Genomic DNA, 26,199 nt, shown 5'->3' with positions numbered 1-26,199 from the left:
AATGTAAAGTACTACATATGGGAAACAGAAATCCTAGAGCAACGTATCAACTCTGTGGTACTACACTGACAGTGGTAGAGAATGAAAAGGACCTGGGGGTAATTGTGCAGGCAGATATGAAGTTCTTTGAGCAGTGCAGATGGGCTGCAAGAGTAGCTCATGGTGGCTTGTCAATGATATACAGGAATTTTTGTAGCAGGGATAAGGAGGTGATTATTCCCTTGTATAAGGCAATGGTCAGGCCACACCTTGAGTACTGTATACAAGTCTGGAGACCTCATTTCAAGACGGATGTAGAGCTGCTCGAACAAGTACAGAGAAGGGCAACAAGATTAGTGAATGGAACAAAGGCTTAAGTTTTGCAAATTACAGTGTCTGGAGCCTAGGCACCGGCGAGGTGTATTAAGTCTTGAATGGTTTGAGCATGCTCAATGCTGATGGGATTCTGCCTCTTGCTCAGAATAATCACCTGAGAGGGCATAAATTCGAATTGAGGAAAGACAGATGTAGGATAGATGTGTGGAAATTTGCCTTTAGCCAGCGGGTAGTTGGTTGGTGGAACAGACTTCCATCCCTTGTTGTGGAAGTTGATAGCCTAAATAAATTTAAGGCTCAGCTGGACATGTATTTTTGAACGAACAAGGGGTGAAGTGGAAGGTTTTTTTTTTTTTTTTTTTTTGGGCTATGCTGCATAAGCTTGCTTTCTTGCATCATATGCCTCTAATGCTAATCCATGAAGATAACTGACTATTTTTATTGATAATATCAGCATGTTTATAAATTATTTTGGTCTCTCCAGAACTAACTTTAACCAACTCTTTTATTTTATTTTTTTCTACTTAATAACACAGTATGAACTGTGGTCCAAGCTAAATGTTTAGCAACATCAGCTGTATGCTCACAACTTTTACTGCTTTGAATAATTTTTAATTTACTTTTTAAATATAACACTTTCTGGATGCCTCACTTAATTTTCTCACTTTTCTTTAGAAGCACCATTTTTATAAAAATTATTTTCAAAAGCACTAATATTGAAACTATTACAAAATAAGAGACTGCACAAAGCACACCTGAACAGCCCACGTTATAGACAAACTTAAGGTGGTTTAACACCTATACAATGATCTGCATTTAAACTTTTTGTTGGTTGGCAGCCTCATTACAAATCTCATAAGTCTGAGGTAGAGTATCTCGGAAAATTAATTGGAACCAACAGTAAAATCTCATAAATTGAGGCACCACTGTATAGACATTCTTACTACCCATACTGTAAACAAATGACTGGGGGAGGGGAAAAAAAAAAAACAACGTGGTTATAAAAAACAAAGCATTAAATATTGAAATAAAAATGTAAGTTTTATTAGTTTTTGCAAAAATGGTTTCTGACATATATGCAGACATTTGATGTTCTGATGAGTAGTTACAGATTTATTTCAGAAGAGAAGAGAAAAGAAAAGCAAGTTAGGCAACCGATCTTACACTTATTCTTTAAAAAATAATCCCAATACAAGATGATTATCCCTCACCTTTTTCCCGATTGAAAAAATTAGCCATCAAAAATGAAAACAAAATAGCACTGCCGTGTAAATTTTATTTTTAGTTTTATTTAATAACCTTTGGGTTTTAATATGTTATTTACCAATCACAGTATAATGTGTATTGATAAAAATTGTTTAAAATGAGGTAAGTATTCACAATTTAGTTTTTATTGCACCTACTGTCAGCCCTATTATGATCACATAATAGAGCTGACAGTACAGGAACCAGTAGAAGGGAGTGATCAGGGAGTTTTACGGTGCATGATGAAGAGAGAGGTAGCAGTAGTTAAAGGCAAAGGAATGGGTTATAATTTCAGGAAAGAAAATTAGGACAGCTTAAGATGCTACATGGCCTCTATTAACTGGTTAGATATCTCACAGAGAGTGATTACAACTGAATTATGTTATATCGTTAATCACAGAAACCTTGAATGCTCACATACAATTAAAAGAATACTCCCTGAGGAAGATTCCAAGTTGGATGAATAAGGAAGCTGCCAGATTACTTCACCAGAAAACGACGGCATGGAAAAGTTACAGAGCAACAAAAAGTACTGAAGCCTATGACAGCTACAAATTGATCTGTAATATTGCGAAAGAAAAGGTTAGGCTGGCAGGAGCAGATTATGAGAAATCACTGGCAAAGAGTGGGTATAAGGAATCCTTCACATATATAAATGCAAAGAAGAGGAGAAACCAGATCGGATCCTTACGTAATGGACGTGGGATAGTATTAGATACCCCAGCTGAAGATGCAGATGAACTCAACAGTTACTTTGCATCAATATTTACAGAAGAAAAACCCATTGTGTCAAAGAGAAATTATGGGAGTGAAATTGAAAAAAATGTAATTAATGATGCTGAAATTTCACATGTTTATTTAATGAAAAAACTTTCGAGCCTACAGGCTAGTAAGGCTCTTGGGTTTGATGGCATATACCCTATTATCTTAAGGGATGCAGCTAGTGAGTATATTGAACCATTGAGGCTAATTATGAGAGCATCACTGGACTTGGGAGCTTGAGCAAGCTCAATGCTGATGGGATTCTTCCTCTTGCTCAAAATAATGCCTGAGAGGGCATAACAAATTGAGGAAAGACAGTTGTAGCTTAGATGTATGGAAGTTTGCCTTTAGCCAGCAGGTGGTTGATTGCTGGAACAAACTTCCATCTGTCGCTGTAGAAGCTGATAGCTTAAACAGATTCAAGGCAGAACTAGACAAACATTTGGAGCGAGTGGATGGGTGAAATGAGAAGGGGGGGGGGGTGTCTTTTTTTTGGAAGATGCTATATAAGCTCGCTTTCTTGCATCATGTGCTAATGCTAATGCTAAATTCCGTTGGATTGGAAAAGTGCCAACGTATCTCCAATACATAATAAGGGCGGTTCTAAGAGTGAAGTGTGAAATTACTGGTGGGTCAGTCTAATTTCAGAAATAGGGGAAAATCCTTAGATGGATAGCTGGATGGCTTCGGGGCAGGAGGCAGAGGATTGTGATAAATGGTTATTCCTCAGATTGAGTTGATGTAAAAAGTGGGGTTCCCCAAGGATCAGTATTAGGGCCACTGTTGTTTTTGATTTTTATAAATGACATCGATGAAGGGCATGATGTCTAAATTTGCAGATGATGTAAAGATTGAAGAGTAGTTAATGATCACCGCCAAGCAGAGCTTCTTCAGAGTGACCTAGATAGACTTTAGGGATGGTCAGAAAACTGACAGCTATGCTTTAATCCAGTAAAGTGCAAGGCAGCGTTTCCCAAACTGTGTTCCATGAAAAATTGTAATTAATAATTAAAAAATAAAAGAAAATTAATAAATTTTGCATATTTGTAGTGACAACTTTTGTATCATTATAATTTTTAACATAATATTTTTTCGATTATTAATATACTGGCATAGACTAATAATCCAATAGACCGTAACACACTTTATTTTGGCAGGTTTTTGCATAGATGTAATGCCATCTACGAAAAAGTAACAATGTAGTGATCTAATATGCCATTTGTATGCGATTTAGCCTGGAGTACACGGGTTGAAGGAAGGGGGGAAACAAACTGATATCATAACTAAACTCACTTCCTTGTATAAATTTTTTTGTTAATTATCAAGTATTTCGAAATATTATTAAAATAAATGACCACGGATTTGTGGTTGAAAAAAGGAACTTTAAAATGAGAAGCAAGTAATTCTAGTATTGCAACTGTGGTCGATGAAAAACGAACACAATATTGTCACACTTCAAAGTGAGGATGAACAATTGCAGCCTTTTGTCCCCCAAAAATCCGAAGTGAAAAAACAGAAACCAACTAATAAAAGACCAAAACGAAAGTATGATGACAGTTATTTGAATTTCAGCTTTATATGTGTTGGAAATAAAGATGCTCCTGATGCCCAGTTCGTTGTATGTAATAAAATATTAGCAAACAGTTCTTTGGATACTGCTAAACTTGTGTTCCGTAAATGTTTTCAGTTACTAAAAAAGTTTGGGAAATGCTGGTGCAAGGTATTACACCTGGGAAACAGTAACCCCAAAATAATTTATACACTTGGTGGAGTTGAACTAAAGCCAGTAGTGGAAGAAAGGGATTTCGCATTAAGTTCTCCGAGTATTGTAGACAGGTTGCAAGGAAGACCCATGGTGCCTCATTGATGATTTATCGAACTACTAGTAGAGATAAGGACGTCATAATCCCATTATATAAGGCTATTATTAGACCACATTTGGAATATTATGTTCAAGTATGGAGACTTGTGCTTCTTGAAAGGGTCCAAAGATGGGTAACTCACCTGGTAAGATGAGGAAAGGCTGAATATGTGGGTTGCAGAGCTGGGAAGCTAGGCACCTTAGAGGAGACTTGATTAAGGTGTTTAAGGCTCTGAGAGGCATAAGTAAAATGAATGAGGGCGAAATTTTCACGGTTATAAATGATTCTAGAACTAGGGGCCATAAAGTTATGGGGGGAGATTTTTTTTAGACTGGATTGCAGGAAGTTTTATTTTAGACTGGACTGCAGGAAGTTTTATTTTAGCTAGCAAGTTATAAATTACTGGAATAAATTATCTTCCTAAACTATTATTCTCTACATGGCTGGTAGAGTTTAGGGAAATTCAAAGATCAGCTGGATAATTACCTAAGGGAGGAGGGAACCGCATGGGTTGTCTATTTCCTTTTCTCTTATTATTATTATTATTTTTTTTTTTAGTTTATTTTATTATTTTATTTATTTATTTATTATTATTTTTTTTTTGGCTGGTGCAGCATAAGCCATAGGCTTCCTTGCACTATGTGTCTATTGCTAATACTATCCATGACTGTTATATGAATACATGCAAGCTACAGCATGCATTTCTACTATTACTGATTTTTCAGAACATATGTTGAATTATAGCAGGATCTGCTACTGTGTATTTGCCCAATATTTGCCATACATGCATGCGCATGCACACTCAATAAAATAGTTAACTATTTTTAATTTGACTAATAATTATTCTACTAGTGACCCCTAATGCCACTGTTAACATTAAACATTTACATGAACAATATGCATATTTATCAGTGACGTTGAAAAATGTTATTAGATCCTAAATTTCATACAAAAAACATAAAAAATATAACCAGATATAAACAAAGCAATAAAATATGTAAAGTCATGAATGTATGTATGTATATTAAATAAGCTAAAAAATATAGAAGTAATTAAAAACCAGTCACTGTCTCAACACACTAAGCACTTTGACTGGGACCAATGCCTATCAATAAATATAACAAGCAATTAGAAAAACTACTTCCGTTTCTATGTGCCTTATACCAGCATTACATAGGCTTAAGTAATAATTTTATTATCTTATTTTATTAAGTAATAAAATATTGCTATATATGAAAGCTCAATAATAGCTCCTATTAGTGACAATACATGATATACAGATGTCAATAACAAAAATAAAATTTAAACATACAGTCAGTCTTTGTATAACACGGTAGTTGTGTTCCTAGAAGCCTTCATGCAATATAAATAACAGGCCTTATGGGAAAAATAGGGTTAGGTGCCGACCACTCAAGGCTGAACACACATTTATAACCAAAACATTACCAAAGAATTAATAATCATAATAAAATATTTATGTATTTTATTACAATTATCGTAATTACATTATTAAGTAATAAAATATTGCTAATGCTTTTGCCATATGCAAACTTGTTCTTGATCTCTTCTTTGTTTGATCTTCCATCCAAACAGATAACAGACATCCATCTCTTCCAATTATTTGTCTTGACCTAATGGATTTTATTATATTTTTGAGTAGTTCTTGCTATAAAAGTTGCTTTTATTTTCTTTGCATTCTTTCTGACTTCACCTCATTCGACTACCATTTCTTATAAACGCAAAACAGAATTGTGCATAAGCGAATTCAGTTCATGTTATTTGTGGGCCCATTAAAGGGCCTATCGTACCCATATTTATAAATCATGTATGATTAAATTCGTGTAGTGTAAACATTTGTTATACAAGGACTGACTGTACTTTGAACATTACAGAGGAACTAATTTTGCTGTAATCCTGCATAAAGGGCCCATTTATGCTAGACAGAATCTGGCATAGGAATATTAGTCCTTCTGGATCAACAGTTCTTTTAAACCAGACTACAGCAAAATTATCCCCTTCCCTAGGCTTAAAGTACGATTAAATTTTATTTCTCATTATTGGCATTTGTATACCACTCTAATATAAGCCACCATGAGCTTTCCTACTTAAACCTTTATAAAGCTGGTATAAGGCCCACAGAAACAGATGATAGCTCTACCAACTACTTATTATTTATGCACTGATAGGCATTTGTCCCAGTCAAAGCATTTATTAATGTGTAAAGACAGTAACTGGTTTTAAATTACTTTTATATTTTTCAGCTTCATTATTCTAATTTTGGCTAATTTAATATACATATATTCAAGACTTTACCTATCCCATTTCTTGGATGACAGTATAATTTGCCTAGGCATAAGTTTTCCTAACTTAGGCCTAGGCAAACTAGACATGTGCCTAAGGCCCATACTTTGGAGAGGGCCTGTAAATGGCAAGGGAACAGACAAAATCAATGATATCCAGTAGTGTAATGATGAGCATGGATGCTCATGTTCATGACTTTCATCAACCGGTGAAATACCACCACTTTGCTTATTGGAGACTTGAAGTGGTGAAACCCATGTTTAGTCTCTAGAGCAAAGTATCCGGCATCCCCCTCCCCCCATACTTCTCCTTCAACCCATGCATGGTACTAAGTACTATAGGTTTTGATACCTTTCGTGTTTGGGGTTTTCATAAAAAAAAATAAAATAAAATTTGCAAATAAAATATACTTTTAAATTGCAATGTTTTAGCTTCTGGCCAAAAGGCATGTGCCGCTGCTATTAGCATTAGCAATGGCACACGATGCAAGAAAGGAAGCTTATAGAAGAAAGGAAAGATAGCATCAGCCAAAAAAAAAAAAAAAAAAAAACCTCATTTCACCCATCCACTCACTCCAGATGTTTGTTACTTCTGCCTTGAATCTATTTAAGCCAGTGTTTCCCAACCTTTTTCGAGTCGCAACCCCCTTTTATAATAGCCAAGTAACCTATGACCCCAGCCACATTTGCATAAAATACATTTTTAATAGGGTAAAGAAAACACATTAAAAATAGATTTTTCAGAATATAATTCTAAACAAATATTTAATGCGATGACTTGGACCTGGGCAGCCAGCTTCAAAATTTGTGGCCGAGTGTTTGTTAAATGATTCATCTATGATGAATTTTAGTGGTGTTTTAGTAGCTAAAACAGACTCAAATCGATAAAATGTCTTTATTAAACAAAAATACACACACTGACTGTATAAACTGTACATTAAAATAAAATTAAATAAGATGGTATATAACAGGAATAAAATGCAATAAAATATAAAATTAAAAGTGCTAAAAAGATATTTAAAATTACTAAAAACTACTAAAACAGGAGCTTTTGGCAGCATTGGCCACCTTCATCAGCAATAATGGTTGCAGGTTATCCGACAATCTATATATGTACACATATACACCCCAGCAGGTCCACGACACGAACTATGGCACCTGCACACGGTCCACCTCTCGTGCATTGGAACCGGAAATGGAATGAACTACTCTGAAACGTTCCCTAAGATAAGGGGCTTCAAAGAGTGGATGAATGCAAAAGCCCTTATCCCTATTAAGACTATAGTATCCAGACGAACATATCCTTAAACTCTCTAGCCATTTCCAGTTCCATCCGCTCAATCCATAATTGCGACTTCTTTAGCTGTAATGCCATATCCAGTTTCCCAGGCATGTTCAGCTACAGCCGAACCCACATAATTGGTTGTCTTGAGGGCCCTATCGTGCTCCTCCAGGCAATCAAGCAGATCAGCCGTAACTTTTTTAGTCTCGTCACCCCCTCTCCTCAGATGAAAAGCAGTGTGATCCAAACCTTCCCACTGCTCCTCATCTGAGGAGAGGGGCAGCGAGACTAAATGAGTTATGGCTGACCTAGTAACGTGCGGATATCCCCAGAGCATTATTGAGGGGTGTTTAAGAGATATGAGTAGCAGTTGCAGGGACACTTTTACACCTGTTGCCACCGCATACATTCCCTACAATCCATTTCAGAACCCATTTCCCGTAATTTACGTTCATGTAAGATACACTGTGTGCAGCTATCGGGTCAGAGACTGCACAATCAAAGATCCTATTGTGGGTAATAACACTAGTGAGGTCATATATGAAATTGAGTGTCCAGATTGTGGGGGGGGGGTGTTATGTGTGGCAAACAAAACGTAGGCTGCGTGATCACCTGGGGAAACACAATAGGGCCCTCAAGACAGCCAATTATGTGGGTTCAGCTGTAGCTGAACATGCCTGGGAAACTGGGCATGGCATTACAGCTAAAGAAGCCGTGATTATGGATAGGGCAGATGGCTTTTGGAACCGGAAATGGCTAGAGAGTTTAAGGATATGTTCGTCTGGATGCTATAGTCTTAATAGAGATAAGGGCTGTCGCATTCATCCACTCTTTGAAGTCCTTATCCTAGGGAGAGACGAACGGTTTAGAGTGGTTCGTTCCATTTCCGGTTCCAACACATGAGAAGTGGACGATGCGCAGGTGCCATAGTTCGTGTTGCAGACCTGCTGGGGTATATATGTGTATATATATCGATTGTCGGATAACCTGCAACCATTATTGCTGATGAAGGCGGCCGATATGTTGCGAAAGCTCCTGTTTCAGTGGTTTTCAGTAATTTTAAATATCTTTTTAGTGCTTTTAATTTTATATTTTATTGCATTTTATTCTTGTTCCATTTACCATCTTATTTCATTTTAATATACAGTTTATACAGTCAGTATGTGTATTTTTGTTTAATAAAGGCATTTTATCGATTTGAGTCAGTGTTTTAGTAGCATCATAGATGAATCAGAATTACTGACTCCAGAGGCCTCTTCAATGAATGTTTGTTAAAGCCAACCTCATGTCATTCTCAACATTCAGTCTGTTTCTTGCCTTTGTTTTGATATGAAGCATTGAAAATCCACTCTCGCAGAGATATGTAGAGGCCAATGAAGTAAAACTCGAAAGGCAAGCATGGTGACATTTGGATATGATTGATACATAGCACACCAGAACTGAGTCAGCAATTTTTCATAAAACAAATTACGTGCCAAGGAATCATTCTGCAGATCCAAGAATTCATCCTATACTTCATCGGAAATGCTGGCTACATTCAGGGAAGCAGAGAATGGATTTCGTACCATTGCAGATTCTTCTCCTGGAAGTACCGCTGAAATTGCTTTTCAAGGGATTCAAGGTGCCCAGTATTCTCCTCCTTCAGATTCCTCTACCACACTGCAAAGTTTTTCAAACATAGCAACATTTCCAAGATTTACTTTCCAACACCAATTTTGCAGCTTCAATACAAATGCTTGAAGATTGTCTTGAAATTTGATAATGTGTATTTCCTTTCCCTGAAGTTTTAAGTTCAGCTTTTTTAGCTGGTCTAAAATGTCTGCTAAGTAAGCAACTCTTTTCTTCCAAGCTTCATCATTAAAGTAAGCCACAAGGTCATGGTTCCCTTGCACTTCCAGGATCAACTTTATTTCATCTTTCAAATCAAAGACACGATTCACAACATTTCCTTTCAACAACCAACATACAGCAGTGTAGAAAAGAAGAACCTCGTGATCAGAATTCATGTCTTTACAGGGTTCTTTAAACAGAGGGGTGTTGAGGGCTCCAGATTTGATGTAATTCACAATTTTGATCAGAGAATCAAGTACCTCTTGCAGAGGAGATAGAAGAGTCTTACTGGCAAGAGCATATCGGTGAATCATGCAGTGAATGCCCTTTGCTTGGGGGAACAAGTTCTTTCACTTTTGTCTGAAAGCCCGACTTTGACCCTAGCATAGCTGGTGCTCCATCTGTACAAAACCCACAGTCGTTTTTTCCACTGTAGTCCTCCAGTTTCAAAAAAGGTATTTATTTTCTCCATAATATCTTCACCTTTTTCTAGTAGTTTCAAGTCCACTACAAAACAGGGACTCTCCTTTGATGTCACCTGAATGAATATATTTCATGAAGACAAGCAACTGAGAACATGAACTTATGTCTGTTGATTTCATTCAAAACCTGCTCTTTCACGCCTTTCACATATCCAAAATGCGGCTCTGAATAGTGTTATTGGACAGATATTTGTCGCATCTTTATCTTGCTGGCTTCCCCAAGAATTAACTTCACCATCTTCAACATGCAGGGTTTGATGACAGTTTCTCCAATCGTGTAAGGTTTTTTTTTTGTTTGGCAATTTCCAATGCGACTTCATATGAAGCTTTTTATTAGCTCCAAATCCTTTTTAGTTTGTTCTGAATGCTTTGTCTCTAAGTGACGTTTCAGTTTTGAAGGTTTCATAGATTCAGCACTAAGAATGACATTGCACAAAATGCACTGTGGCTTCTCTATGCCATTGCTGTTGATCAGCAATGACCAACAATGGTGGTAAAGCCAAATTTTTGATAGTCTTCTGAATATTTACATTTTTTCTCCGTGGATACGGATTTAGCACGGACTGATGACGACCTACAGACGTTCTTTAGATTTTAGAAAGTGCAAGCAGTAGCTAACCTGTGCTTGACAGCAAGTGACTGGTTTCTATCATGCGCCAACTAAAGGTGGTTGACTATTGGTGAACTAAGTTCGTGCCTTAGACGGCCCATCGCAGACATTATTGAATTACATCATTGCAAACGGGGCGGCATCAGCAAAACATACGGGGTGATCTTCAACTGCGTTAATAGAGCAACTCACCTTCATTCGACAGTCTGTCATTCACACATTGAGACACCGATTAAAAATGAATTTGATACTGAATTTTGAATCATAGTGAATATTCTTTTCAGTTTGCTATTTGTAACAGAATTTTATTCTAATGATAACACTGCATTTGTATATTTTATTTTTAGGGAGTGAATCAAGGTCCGCCGCGGCAGAAATTTGAAAAAAATATTAAAGGCCTGCCATAGCAAATAATTAAAATAATATAAAATGCTTAATATGTATGAACACGGCAGGCTTTTAATATTTTTTAGAGGATTCTTCCTCTTGCTCAGAATAATTCTTGCTCTTGAATGATATGTTCAGATTTGCATATATTTCTAAGGAAATATATGCAAATTGGAAAATATTTTGAATAGGGCACAAATACTCTAAAGAGAGGCTCTGCTTTCTTACTTTCTTTCTACAAAAAGACGGTGTGGTTTTTCTTTTTGTTTTTTTAAATATTCCTATATATTAAATTTAGGTATCACTTCCCATGAATCAATGCCTTATCACAGCTCGAGTATTGCACTTGTCGAGGAAGCTGAGAATCATGCCACTGGGAATGTATACTCCTATCAGTAATGACAGTATGCTGCTACAACAGGATCTGGAAAAGTTGGGCAGATGGGCTGAGAAGTGGCAACTGAAGTTTAACATTGACAAATGCAAAGTACTGCATTTGTTAGCAGTGGTTAGCAGTAACCCTAGAGAAAGGTACCAACTGGGTAGTGTTACACTCAGCTAGTGGAGAATGAAAAAGACCTGGGGGTAATTGTGCAGTCAGATATGAAATTTTCTGAGCAGTGCAGACAGGCTGCCAGAGTAGGTTATGTCAATGATATACAGGAATTTTGTGAGCAGGGATAAGGAGGTGATTATCCCCTTATATAAGGCAATGGTCAGGCCACACCTTGATTACTGCGTACAGGTCTGGAAGCCTCATTTTAGGAAGGACGTAGAGTTGCTAGAATGAATACAGGAGACTAACTCAGATCACCTGCAAGGTGATCTGAGTTAGGTGTATAAGGCTTTGAATGGACTGAGCAGGCTCAATGCTGATGGGATTCTTCCTCTTGCTCAGATTACAAACCTGAGGGGGTATAGATTCAAACTGAGGAAAGACAATTGTAGAATAGATGTGAGGAAGTTTGCCTTTAGCTAGAAGGTAGTTGATTGCTGGAACAAACTTCCATCTGTTGTTGTGGAAGTTGATAGCTTAAATAAATTCAAGGCAGAACTAGACAAACATTTGGAATGAATGGATCAGTGAAATGGGAAGGCTTTTTTTTTTTGGCCTGATGCTGTATAAGCTTGCTTTCTTGCATCATGTGCTTCTACTAATGCTATCAGGGTCACCCACAATGGACAGTTCAAAGCTAAGACACCAGACTAAATCGATCCAAAATCTAACAACCTGCACTGGACCATGGTTCATTGCTTCAACATGGCTTAACAACAAAATAAACAGCCTTCATTCCCTGGAGGCCTGTGAGCTACTGCCTACGGCAGTGGGAAGACCAGCTTGATGGCAAAGGGTACTAAGAATCACTGTACTCAATCAGGCTGCCTTTGGACTTTAAACATTGGCATGCTTAACATCCGGTCTATGAGTACAGACTCACACCTAGAACTATTACATGAGCCAAAAATCATCAACTGGGACATCATCGATTTATGTGAGATTCAAAGAAAAGATGAAGATTTGGTAAAACTAGCAGACAGGCAGACATTGGGTACTACAAAGGAACAAATAATGGACTGTGTGGTGGAATTGGGTTCCTGATCAACAAAAGACTAACAGATTCAACAATAAAAGTAGAAAGTATTACTGAAAGAATTGCTTGCTGTATTATTTAAGCTAAACAATTACTATTCTCTTCAAATTATTCAAGCTTATGCTCCTACAAAGTAGCCATATTGATGGTGAAGTTGAAGTCTGAAGATATGTTGCACCTTTATAAGGACGACGACTATCACTATAAAATTGTAATGGGAGATTTCAAAAGATTCAAAATGGGGAAAATCTGCCAGCCCATATGTAACTGGAAAAAGAGATGACAGAGTCCTGGAAAAACTATAGAGAAAACTACTTAAAGAAATAATGCAGGACCACCTAGACAGGAATGTAATTATACTGCAGTCACAGCATGGATTTATTGAGGGGTGGTCTTGTCTGACATTCTGATTGGATACCATGATGCAGTAACCAAGGAAATAGATACAAAAAATAATTTTCATATTTTATACTTGGATTTCAAGAAGTCTTCTGATATTGTTACACATAAAAGACTGCTGGACAAGCTGATGCAATGTGGCATTAAGTGGTTATCAATGGACTTATTTAATTAGTGGAGTCTGCTAGGGTTCAGTGCTATGCCCAATTTTGTTTTCAATATTTATAAATGATGAAGGTCACATCATCAACAGCCATTTTCAATCCACTGCAGGATGAAGGTCTCTTCAGCAACTTTCCACTAACCTGTTTTATGCAATGGCCATCCATTTACTAACCACAAACTTGAAAATTTCATCTATCCATCTCCATTGTTGTCTTCCAGGATTTCTTTTAGCTCCACTTGGGTACCATTCTGTATTTCCTTAGTTCATCTGTCGTCATGTGTTCAAGCTATGTGTCCTGACCAAGTCCATTTCAGTTCTTTAGTTTTGATAAGAATATCCTTTATTGGTGTTTGCTGCCTAATATAATTTGTTCCATTCTTTGCTGTGCAGTTTTCAGCTTCTCTTCCATTCTTTTGGTGAGCGCTCAAGTTTCACTTCTATAAGTCATGGTGGGAAGTATACATTGGTTCACTATTTTACATTTCAGACAAATTGGGATATTGTTCTTCAGTGTATAGCTATATTTCCTGAATGCTATCCATCTGAAATTTATTCTTCTCTTCACTTCCAGCCATTTATCATTATTACAGCTAATGACTTGTCCCAGATAAATATATGAATCCACTTTTTCAATTACTGCTTCTCTCTAAAGATTATTCATCTTTAGTCCGAAATCCTTATTGATAACTGATTAAGATTTTCCTCTAATTCTTTGGGATCATGGCTTATGATCCCAATGTCATCTGCAAATCGTAAATGGCTTGGGTACTCTCCATTCACATCGACCCCTTTCTGCGACCAGTCTAATTTTCTGAAAGCTTCCCCAAGAGCGGCAGTAAACAACTTTGGAGATATTGCCTCCTTGTCGAATTCCTTTCTTAATATTAAATTTGGTACCGTCTATATCTAGTCTAATAAAAGAGGGAGCATTCTCGTATATTTTCTTCAAAATCATAATGTATGCCTGCCTTGTCTTTCCAGTGCCTGAAACATTGCCTTATGCTGTATGGAGTCAAATTCTTTTTCATAATCCACAAATGCCAGACATAATGGTGTTTTATATTCATTTGCTTTCTCCATTAGCTGCAATATTACGTGAAGATGATCCATAGTTGAGAATCTTGTCCTAAAGCCAGCTTGCTCTTTCAGTTGATTCTCATCAAGTATTCTTTTTAATTTATTAGTAATGATCCTTGTGAACAACTTGTACATATAGGACAACAAGCTAATTGGTCTATAATTTTCAATTTCTGATTTATCTGCTTTCTTATGCAGCAAAATTATGATGGCATTATTCCACTCCTTAGGTAATGCCTTTTCTAATGTATTTTGTGAAAAGCCTTGCCAGTTTCTGTCTCTTCTTCCCGATTTTAATAACTTTACGGTAACTTCTTCACTCGGGGCTTCCTGATTCTTCATTTTCTTCAATGCATGTTCTACCTTATCAGGAAGGATATCAGGTATGTCGTATGCATTGCTAATTTGTGATCCATTTTCCCCACTGCTGGCATCATTCCCTCGCTCCCTATATAATTCTTTATAGTAGTCTTCTGCAATCTTAATTATGCCTTCTCTGCTATTTATAAATATACCATCACTATTCTTCAATTTCAGTATCATTTGTCTTTCTGTATTACTGCTCATGGCTGCTGATTTAAGTCTTTTGTTTTCCCTTAATGCCTGTTCTACTTTTCTTGTGTTAAATCTTATGTCCTCTGAGTCTCTTTCTAATGGCTTTGCATAACTCAGTATATTCAATTTTGTCCTTGTCAGTGTTTATCTTGCTCTTCGTTTGTCGTCTTCGGTTCATCATGACAAGTGTATGAGTCTCAATATCTAAGTTTGCAGATGATAAAGAGGTTGGCAGGGTGGTTAATGACAGTAATAAGTGTAAGCTACTGCAACAAGATCCAGGAAAATTAGGTCAATGGGCTGAGAAATGGCAGGTGAAGTTTAACATTGATAAATTCAAGGTGGTGCACATGGGTAGAAGTAATCCCAGATTAATAACCCAACTGTGTGGTACTATACTCAGGGTAGTGAAAAATGAAAGACCTGGGAGTAATTGTGCAGTCAAATATGAAATTCTCTGACTGCACAATTAGGCTGCCAGGACAGCTCATGGAGTTTCTGTCAATGATATTCAGAAACTTTGCTGATATAGATCTCCCTGAAAAAGTGTGAAGGACAACACTGGTGAAGGGAACAAAAGGGTCCTCTTACCAAGAAAGGCTTCAGTTCTGCAAATTGCAGAGTCCAAAAACTAGGCACTTGCAGGCAGATCTGATTGAGGTAAACATTTAAGACCTTGAATGGATTGGGTAAACTAAATGTTGATGGCATTCTCCTCTTTCTGAGGCTACATATATGAGGGGACATAAATTCAAAATGAGGAAGGATAATTTCAGGAGAGATATGTTAGAATAAATTCAAGGAAGAACTAGATTAATTCTTGGAGAGTTTGGATGGGTGATGTGTTGTAGGTTTTTTTTTTTTTTTTCTTATGCTTTACAAGCTTGCTTTCTTGCATCATTTGTCACTACTAATAAGACACATAAAAGAGTTATATTTATTTGCTACACTAAGATTAATAAATAAAAATATACAAACAAAGTCCTTATTCATTATTTCATCATCACCCATTTATCTCTTGCACACCAATCTGTGGTAGCCTACAGTGAGTTATATTGCTGTTGAGTTTGTTCTATTTATTGAGAATTTCCCAAAATTTCATATGAATTACATTTTAATCTTAATGTTACTTTCAAGTATTTAAATGTTTTTAAGAATAATTTAAAAAAGCTAAAAATACCTGATATTTTAATACACTTTTTGCCATTATTAATGAAAATAAATGTTTTAATGAAGTTTGCACATGTGCATAAAGCAAGAATTTGATGGTAGCAGAAGTGGAGATTTTAATGCTGGTCATGGATGGTTTTATCACTTTAAATACAATTTCCTATTACAAAATCTTTAAAATGAGAAAAAAAAAATGAAATAAAACAACCAGAAATCAGTCCATTCTTTAAGAAAAATGAGGTCCAGTATCTGAATCCTTGCAGAAATAAACAGATTTATAACCTACATTAAAAGGATATATACACAGTGCAAGAAAAATGAGTAATGCTAGAAAAAAAAAAAAAAATCATCCCATGTACGAGTAAACAAACCTTAGTTTATTCAAAATAACTTCCTCCCACTGCATGCAATGGAAGGCCATGCCTGGTAAACTGTTCAATGTGCTCATCACAGCTCTTTGAATGGTGTCAATGTCATGAAAATAACAGCCTTTCAGTGGTGCCTTGAGCTTCAGGAACAAAAAGAAGTTGCACAGGACTAACTTTGGTGAATATGGTGGGTGAGACAGTATGCACTTGTTTGGTAGCCAAAAACTCCTGAGCAATGAGAGCCTTGTAGCTTGATGCATTGTCGTGCAAGAGGAAATGAACTACCATCTCCATACTGAGGCCATACATGATAGTCTCTGCAACAAACATTTCAAAACATCCAGATGATAGGCACAAGCAATACTTTGACCAATGGGCACAATTTACTTGCTGTTATAGAAAGTGACAAGCATGGTTTTGATATCTGACCTTTCTTCATGAACTTTTTTTGGCTTTAGGAGAGTTTCCCAGCTTCCACTCCACAATTCGTCACTTCACTGCAGGGTCACACTGAAAACACTGTCTCGAAAAGATGTTTGAATTCAGGAAGTTGGGTTTGTTTTCAGAAGCTTCAATGAGTTCTTTGCAGTGTTCAACTCATGCCTGTCATTTACTCTCTTAATAAATGTGGAACAAACCACACAGACCTTCATTTTCTTCAAACCCTGAATTATTTGTCGAATGGGTTTCTCATTAAACACACAGATCTTCTGAAATAAATCGGAGAATTGCACATCGGTCACAGATAATGATTTCCGACACCTTTTCAATCAACTCTGGCATTCGAACCATATTTGCTGGGTATGAATGTTCGTCAACTTCTGAAAGCTTGCTCAAGGGCGGCAGTAAACATAACTTCGGAGATATTGTATCTCTTTGTCGAATTCCTTTCTCAATTTTAAATTTACTACTGTCTGTATCTAGTATAATAAAGGAGATAGCATAAAATAAAGGAGGTAGGTCTCTTCCACGGGCAAAATGTTTATGCCACTCAAACACAAGTGCACAAGACAGATAATTCACTCCATATGCTTGCTTCATCATTTGAAATGTTTCCTTTTCATTTCAAATGAAACATCTGAAATGAAATGTCAAACACAAAACTTGTTTGCTCCGTATTCCATCGTCCCTCCACACACTACATTCTGAAATGGCAGCAATTTCTGCTGACCTAGACTGTGAAAAGAGGTACAGTCAGTCCTCGTATAGCACGATAGTTGTGTTCCTAGAAACCCTCATGCAATGCAAAATCGTGCAATATAAACAACAGGCCCTATGGGGAAAAAATAGGGTTAGGTGCCGACCACCCAACCAAACACAATAAATAATCGTAAAAAAATACTTACGTATTTTATAACGACTATTACGTAATAAAATATTGCTAATGCTTTTGCTTCTATCGTAAGCAAACTTGTTTTTTGTTTGATTTTCTATCCAAACAGATGACAGCCGTTCCATCTCTTCCAATTCTTTGTTCTTTGTGTCTTAATCGAATGGATTTTAATTACACTTTGAGTTGTTCCTGCTATCAAAGTTGTTTTTATTTTCTCTGCATTCTTTGTAATTTGCGGCGTTGCCTCATTTAGGTCTGTTGCAAGTACAATATCACATGGTCTTTCATTTCGCTCAAAGCGTTTCACAATTTCATTTTTTCTCTATCGACAGGGGCGGACTGGCCATATGCCTTACCGGGGAAACCCCGTTGGGCCGGAGGCCGGTGTGATTTTGGCCATAAACCATAGTATGAGGCCAATATAAATTTTCCCGGGCAAGAATTTTTGACCCAGTCCGCCTCTGTTTATCGATATTGCTTTTCTTTTTCTCTCTGAATCTGCAGTGTCTTCACCAGGACGCTTCCTTTTCACACCTTTTAAGTATTTTACTCATTTTTAGGGAATAAAGCACAATTACAAACCGAGGAGGCCCGCTTGATACACATAAACAAAGCTGCACGCATGTAGCAACTGAATAAACAACACCGTAAAGGCTGAGATACACTATTAACACCTCACATTTTACTAAAGCACATTTATAGGGGTTACTGCCATAAAACAATAAAAACAATTTCCAGGTGCGTTTCTGCTAGTGGAATCTGTTATAAATTGGTAGTAAACTCGATCTAATTGCATTTGCGATAATACCGATAGCTGGAATTGTGTGGGTTTTTACCTTATTATGCTGAAATGTTTCCCCTTCACTGATATAAAACACATAAATACATTTTCAGAATCTTCTCTTCATTCCTATCGTGTTGCGTTCGGTTGAGGTGATTCTGCGTTCGACTGCCATTTCTTGTAAACACAAAGGCGAATCGTGCATAAGCGAATTCGGTTCGTGTTATATAAGATATCGTTCCCCTATTTATAAATCGTGTATGATCGAATTCGTGTAATGTAAACACGTGTTATACGAGGACTGACTGTATTTGAAATACCTATTTCATTTCATGTTTATTTCCAGTAGATGGCAGCACCAGCACTCAAATAATATCAGTCTCGTTTTCCAATTGCCACACTATGTATGGGAGCTTAAGAACACCATTGTACAGTTATACAGTGGAAGCCCAAATCACTCACCTAAACATATATGACATAATTTAATTGTATTGAGGGTATCTCATGGAGACAGTATAGGCTGACCAGGTTTATGCATAATGGGTCTGGTAACAAATGACAGATGCAGATATGAAATCTCCTTTTAATTTTAGTATCACAATTTTGCACTTTAGATATGCAATCTTCTGGTAAACTTTCTACAGAGCTCATGATTTATTTCATAATAAGGCTGTTGTGAGTGGTACAGAAACTTTGGCATGTTAACCCTTTCTAAAAATAAAATGAATAATCCTATTTTTAATAATATTAGTAATGGGAAAGGTAGACAATCATTTCATCTCATCTACAGTTCTCCTGTCCACTCAAACCCTAAATGTTAGCTTCATTTGGACCTATTCTATCCCTTCTAATTATAATTACCATGAAAGAACTTGAATGCACTAAGAAAACTTTGGAGAGCATTCAAATGTTGACCTATTCACACCCAACAATATTTTTTTCCATTAAACTAAATTCATCTTTCACAGCACAGGAATTCAACTGAATTTACATCAATTTTTTTTTTTATCTTGATTTCTTGCACAGCATTCACTGAGCTGAATTCCTCTAGCGTAACAGATGACTAGTTTAATGGAGAGAAATATTGCTGGGTATGACTAGGTCAGCATTTAATGTTATAAAGTTTGTCCAGTGCAGCTAAAAAAGTGTAATTATATATGGAAAAGACTGTGAAAGCATGCTTTTTTTTTTTTTTTGTACAAATGAATAGAACTACAGATGATAAAAAGATTGATGAGATAAGTCTTTATAGTTGCCTTCACATATTAAAACACCAAAAGTGTAATAATACACACAAAGCATATCATATTGCTTTCTGCTAGCTAAACCAGCCAATTAAATGTGTTCAAATATAACTGCAGTGTAATTTTGTATACAGAACAACCTACTCTAGTAATTTGCGTCGGTCTAATGGGTAATAATTTTTTTTTTACAAATTTAAATTATAAAAATTAACATACATAAAAATGCTTTCAGAATATACAGGTTTAAATGTACAAGCTTCAATAAATTAATTCACTTGGCTTCCCAATTCATCTCCAACCTAAGTTTCAATAGCCTTCAAATGGCATTTGTATACCTTCTGTAATATAAACAATTACTGTAAGCTGAGAATAATTTTGAAATTCGAATATTCTATCAATTTTGAAAACTCCTTGTACTAAACATATTCAATAGAATTTCTGTTCAATTACATAAAAGAATAATAATTTCATGTATCCAATGTAGTAATTATTAAAAATTGGAAAAACTACAAAATATCACTAACTTATTTTCTATATCAGAAATGCTTTGTTTAATTAAGCCTATCAATCATAAACTAATAAAACATCTGCTAAAACCTATTAGCATTTAATTTATTGCATCTATACTTACCAACTCTTTTGATGGTAATAAAATGTGGTATTAACTGTGTAACAAATATAGGCTTATTAATCCCAAACAACTTAATCCTTCAGACAGTTGAAATATTAGACAAGGTGTGTTATAATTTTATTTTATTATTAACTAATTCACAAATCGACAAAAGAAGTGATATTAATTAATAAAATTGCCTTATTTCAGTTTATTTCCTGTGCAGAGTGAGAATATACTAAATAAACTTAAAACAATTTGATAACTTAAAAAGACTGCTTAATTATCTACGGCGACTGTTCGTGTATTACAACAAGCCTATGCTTCTGTCAACAACAGATAGATAACCCGTTTCTCACGAAGCCGGACTTTTCTTTCAGGAAAAAAAAATAACAATAAGAATATTAAATATTCATAAATATCTACGCTCTATTGATTCTGTTTCTTTTTTTTTTTATTCAACAATAAAAATACACCGATGCACTAGGAGACCTTTGTGGGAGACTTCTTGCCTTGACACCCTACCGCGCGCGCGTTCATTGAACTCTAACGTATACGAAGGGTTTAGTGTTATTTTTATTTTGTACGCATACACTTCCACTTTTTATTATAAAAGAGAAGCATAAAAAAAAACAACCATTAAAATTCGACATTTATTAATTAAGATTTTCTCATTCTACAAAGTAACGTCATAAATATATACATAAAGATATAAGAAACCGTTAGGCCGCATAGCGGGAGAGCCATCGTTCGCCATGCTTACAAATGTCAAATATGTACAATATGAAAAAAAATAAATTATTTAAACACTTCGCAATAATTTATAAGACACATAAAAACTTGCATATATATGTCGCGGTAGCATTTTAGGTTTTGATAATAACACAATGAACATTTTCCAGCTTGAATATAGCATCGCGCATTGAAAGAGCTTCTTTTTCCATTTTCATTTTTTTTTTCCGCAGGTAATCAACTATACATTTCCACTGATTTAAACCACACCGCATCTTTCAATACCCTGATTACGTTCATGATGTGCATATTCTACTGTTACGAATACGTATATTCTTACAGCAAAATTAAATAATAAATAGCCTGTTACCAGACATACCTTGCTACCACGACAACCCACACTTACAAACCTAAGATACTTTCACAAACAGAAAAACACAACTTCACAGCCCGCGCTTTTGCTACTCAATAATACTATTGGTAGATGGCGCTAGCAAATCTGATTTGAAATCTTAGCTCAAACTAAACTTGGTGATTGATAACAGCAAATCGAAAACACGTTAATGTGACGTTTTCTTTAATACATCTGTCATTTCCAAAAAATAATTCTTTAAATCTACCTTTGTCAGCTGAATAGACTTTAAATAATGCATAAGGCTATTGAAATTATATATAATAAATCCTAATTTAAGGAGATCATGGTGAATTTATCTGGTTTATTTTCCATACAAAATACTGTATTTTACAGTTAAAAACATTTTTTTCCTGACAACCTCAAACACGAAAGGTATTTATAACTTATAGTACTTAGTACAGTGCGCGAGTTGAAGGTTGAAAAGCCAGAAAATAATTGTTGACTTGAATTTCTTCAACTTCCTGAGACTTGAATTTCTGTAGATAGATTGTGTCGGTACGTGCATGTCGTCATAAATCGAACATGTTTTTTGTGAGGCACTTACCACAGGCGCCTCCTAAAATAAAAATAATAATAATAAACTATTTATTAGGATCACCCATAATGTTAATTCAACTACCCATGTGTATTGCGTCATTAAATTGTGTGTGTTCTTTGGTCCATTTGCCTGTTTTGTCGAACAAAAAACCCGATTTTATGGGGGGGTAGGGAACCTTGCTATTTACGCTTCAGACCGACTAACTCAGCCACGGAATGAAAAAAGCCCATTAAAGTTCCTCGCGTCATCGATAGGATTCGAACCCGGTGTGTGGGAAGGACGGTGAAGATACCACTGTGCGACACGCCAGACGCGCTACCTAAAACAGGCGGTGCTAGATGCGCTACTGCATATATATACGTGTTAAGATACAATGTGATTAGTCGCAGTGACAAGGTTTTTGCCACAGGCACCACAAATGCGTCGCTTCTGACTTTAAGTATATTTATATGTTATAAAGGAGCGGATACTCATTTATAACATATAATTATACTCATAGTTAAATTTATACTTATGCAGATATGAAACTTAATTTAAACTTCGCTTAATAAATCATTTAAACCAGAAATTAAACAGATCAATATCAAAACGGTCAATATATGCACGTGTGTATTATACTGTATACATAAACATCTATTCTTTATTTGCATCTTGCAGTAGACATATTATTATAATTAAAGAGGGTGGAAAGGTGAGCTGGGGTAGGTTTTTGTTGTTGTTGTTGTTGCTGCTGCTGCTGTCTGCATCAGCTTGCTTATCGTATTATATGCCACTACTAATACTTACTAAAGTTAGTCACACCAAACTATTGAAATTGTAAAAAGACAAAGGTAGACGTCTGAACAGAATTTTATTTACTCTCTTGATACAATGAACTCCCATGTGTAGCATATGGATAAAACGCCATCCTTGCACACTGGAGGTAAAGAGCCTGAGTTCAAATCCTGTCAATAACTATTGCAATTTGTAAGCGCTTTTTCACAATGAGGTTGAGTTAGTTGGTGTCAGCAAGAGTTGTGAGGTTTTTCTTCAAGGAATTCTGGTTTTTATCCAACAAACAGCTAACTGATCTAAGAACATATGCAGTTACAGACACAAAGAGTTCACAAACAATTGCAGAATAATATTTCTCTACAGAGAAAAATTCCTAATGTTACGAAATTTCTGCCCTCTGACTAATAAGACAAGATGCTGGAATATTAAGCTTTGTCAAAGACAAGGCTGTGGTGGAATGTTTTCTCTGTTTGCTACTGAAACATGCAGCTCGTAATTATGCTTTAAACCTGGCATTGCGGAAGGGGAGAGGCTTATAGAACCTGTCAGATGGCCAAATTAGTTTTCTATTCACGGAAGGGTTATTTTTTAAAATTATGCTTCAGCATACAAATATGTCATATTTTCTTAGATAATTGCAGTACTTACTATATGTGATATTGGAATAGTGTTTTGTGGAAGCCACCACCAGTGGTTTCCCACATCTGCGCCATATGTACTCTGCGATGGAATGCAGAACTGTACAAAGCCAGAAAAAGTGTAATGTCTGGTTTATGAAGCCAGACAATGTTTTGTTCTGTTGTTATGTCTCAGGCTTCTTGGCCGCAGGGCCCCCTAGTGAGTCCATACGTTGCCCGGCAACACCACCGGGAGTTGAGCCAGGCTGCCCATCATACTCTGACTAGCCTCCGCCATGGTCGCCTGAGCTTTCTGATGGAGACCAAAAATATATATATAATACTGTAAGTGATATTTCAATATTCATTAAAAAATAGTGTAATCTTTAAAAAATATTTTGGGTTTTTACACATGTCATTTTTAACTCTGCAGTTTCAGTATTACACATTTGAGGAACAACTTGATAATAACGCGCCAGCATCAATAATTATTGAAGATTATAATCACTTCAAATAAAAATCTGTGACTTTCAATACATCCCTAAATACAGAAGAGTTTGACATCGTACTGTTTTTGAATTTTTATTTGATGTTCTCCCAGAGTTACACCAGTGTAGCCTAAAAAAAGTTTCGACTTTTAACTATTAATAATGATAGCGTGGAAAACTAACTGCTACTGACACAAAGGAGAAAAGAATTATTAGTATTAGTCATAGTAGTGACAAAGGATACAAGAAGGAAGGAAAATTTATACAATATATTTAATCTCCTCCTCCTTATCTTTGCATTTGTCAATGGTAAACATCGATAGCCACTTCTCAGCCCGTCTGCTATATTTTAAGACCTTAACACAGTAACATACAATAAGTATTGTCAGAAACCACTCAAGCAACATTCGTATCATCTTCTTTCAAAAGAAAAAAAAATAAATAAAAATCACATGTGACTAATCATCCCCCTATTTTTTTTTTTTTTTTCCAATTCTTCCTTGAATTTAATCAACCCACTTCCACAACAGCAGATAGAAGTTTGTTCCAATTATCTACCCACTAGCTGAAGGCAAATTTCTTCACATTTATCCTGCAACCTTTCTTCCTCTGATAAATGTTTGCCCTCTCATGTGTGAAGTCTGAGAAAAAGGGAAGAATGCTATCAGCATTAATTTGCATTAGTCCGTGCATTAATTTGCATTAGAAGCTGCAATTTGGAAAACTGAAGCACTTCTTGGTAAGAGTAAGCTTTTGTTCACATCAATAACCACGTCACCGTTCTCTATTCCAGTACCAACAGATCCACAATGTTCCTAAAATAAGACTTCCATACCTCTATGCAGTATCCAAGGAGGTAAGCAAATCCTTAGCTATAATTATGAGAGCATCCTTGGAATCAGGGAAGCTCCCTGTTAACCAGAGATGTGTGAATGCATCCCCTCATAAAGTGGAATCAAAGGCAAAGTGAGTAATTACAGACCTGTTAGCTTAACATCTGTTCCAGGGAAAATAATAGAATCACTGGTTAAAGAAATAATGCAAGTCCATCTAGACAGGCATGCAATTATACTGCAATCATAGCATCGATTCGCTAAGGATCGCTCTTGTCTAACTCAACTGATAGGTTACTATGATGCAGTGACCAAGGAACTGTAAGCAAAAAATAATTTTGACATAATATACTTGGATGTCAGGAAAGCGTTTGATACTACTGCACAAAAAAGACTGCTGTGCAAACAGGAGCAATGTGGCATTAAGGGCAAGTTACTGCTATGGATAAAGGGATGGTTAAGTAGAAGTAAACAGAGTAGTTATCAATGGGAACCGCTCATCGTGTTCCAATGTTATTAGTTCAGCACTGAACCCTGGGAGTTCCCCAGGGTTCAGTGATAGGCCCATTGTTATGTTTAATATTTATGAGAAATATTAGCATTAGCATTAGTGGAGGCATACGATGCAAGAAAACAAGCTTATGCAACATCAGGCAAAAAAAAAAAGAAAAACGCTCATATTTCACCCCTCCATTCGTTCCAAATGCTGTCCAGCTCAGCCTTAAATTTATTTAGGCTCTTAGCTTCCACAACAAAAGATGGAAGCCTGTTCCACCAATCATGTTGATGAAGGTATGTCAGGCTTAAGGTCTATGATACAAAGTTTGGCAGCGTGGTCAACGACGGTCATCAGGGTCAGCTGCTGCAACAAGATCTAGGAAAATTGGATCAATGAGCTGAAAAATGGCAGTTGAAGTTTAACATTGACAAATGCAAGGTACTGTATATGTGTAGCAGTAACCTCAGAGTAACTTATCAGCTATGTGGAACTATACTCAGGGTAGTGGAGAATGAAAATGACCTGGGGGTAATTATGCAGTCAGACACGAAATTCTCTGAGCAGTGAAGACATCCAGACAGATCACGGGGTTTTGTCAATGATATATAGCAATTTTGCTAGCTGGGATAAGGAGGTGATTATCCCTTTGTATAAGACCAGTTTTAGGTCGGATCTTTAGTACTATAAGATGATACTCTATAAAAGGCATTCTGAACTTATAAAGAATATTGTAATGAACTTAAAACATTCAATTGTGTTCCAGTCTCTCCCTCAAATTCTATACGTAAAGTCCGTTTAAAACTTTTCGCAATTAATCGTTTTGATTGAAACTCTGTGTTTATTTTGAAAACTAAAAGCATTATCAACCACTGAACCAAACTTGATTATGGAATGTGTCGCTCTGTGATCATTCCGAATAGCTTCAGTACGAAT

General features: G+C 36.1%; 1 protein-coding gene and 1 long non-coding RNA gene across 3 annotated transcripts in view; both read right to left on the bottom strand.

Annotated features, from left to right (window-relative positions):
• The window catches only part of LOC150090427 (uncharacterized), a 106,198-nt gene extending 84,598 nt beyond the window's left edge, over positions 1-21,600 (bottom strand). The window contains exon 1 of one of the 2 annotated variants that reach the window (XR_016546708.1): positions 21,482-21,600. This is a non-coding gene — a long non-coding RNA (uncharacterized LOC150090427). Of the gene's footprint in view, positions 1-20,391; positions 20,918-21,481 lie in introns of those variants that run through there. The other variant, XR_016546709.1, reaches the window with a different exon arrangement.
• Positions 9,383-9,910, bottom strand: LOC150090428 (protein ZBED8L-like). The gene has a single exon (XM_090390310.1). It carries the CDS (start codon positions 9,908-9,910, stop codon positions 9,383-9,385), a length of 528 nt encoding a protein of 175 aa, XP_090246436.1.
• Positions 21,601-26,199: the final 4,599 nt, after the last annotated feature.

The sequence above is a fragment of the Mastigoproctus giganteus genome, chromosome 2, assembly GCF_048544385.1.
Source record: "Mastigoproctus giganteus isolate SK-2022 chromosome 2, ASM4854438v1, whole genome shotgun sequence".
NCBI classification, from domain to species: Eukaryota; Metazoa; Arthropoda; class Arachnida; order Uropygi; family Thelyphonidae; genus Mastigoproctus; species Mastigoproctus giganteus.
The sequence above is the reverse complement of the archived record's forward strand: the minus strand, read 5'-3'. Positions and strand labels throughout refer to the sequence as shown.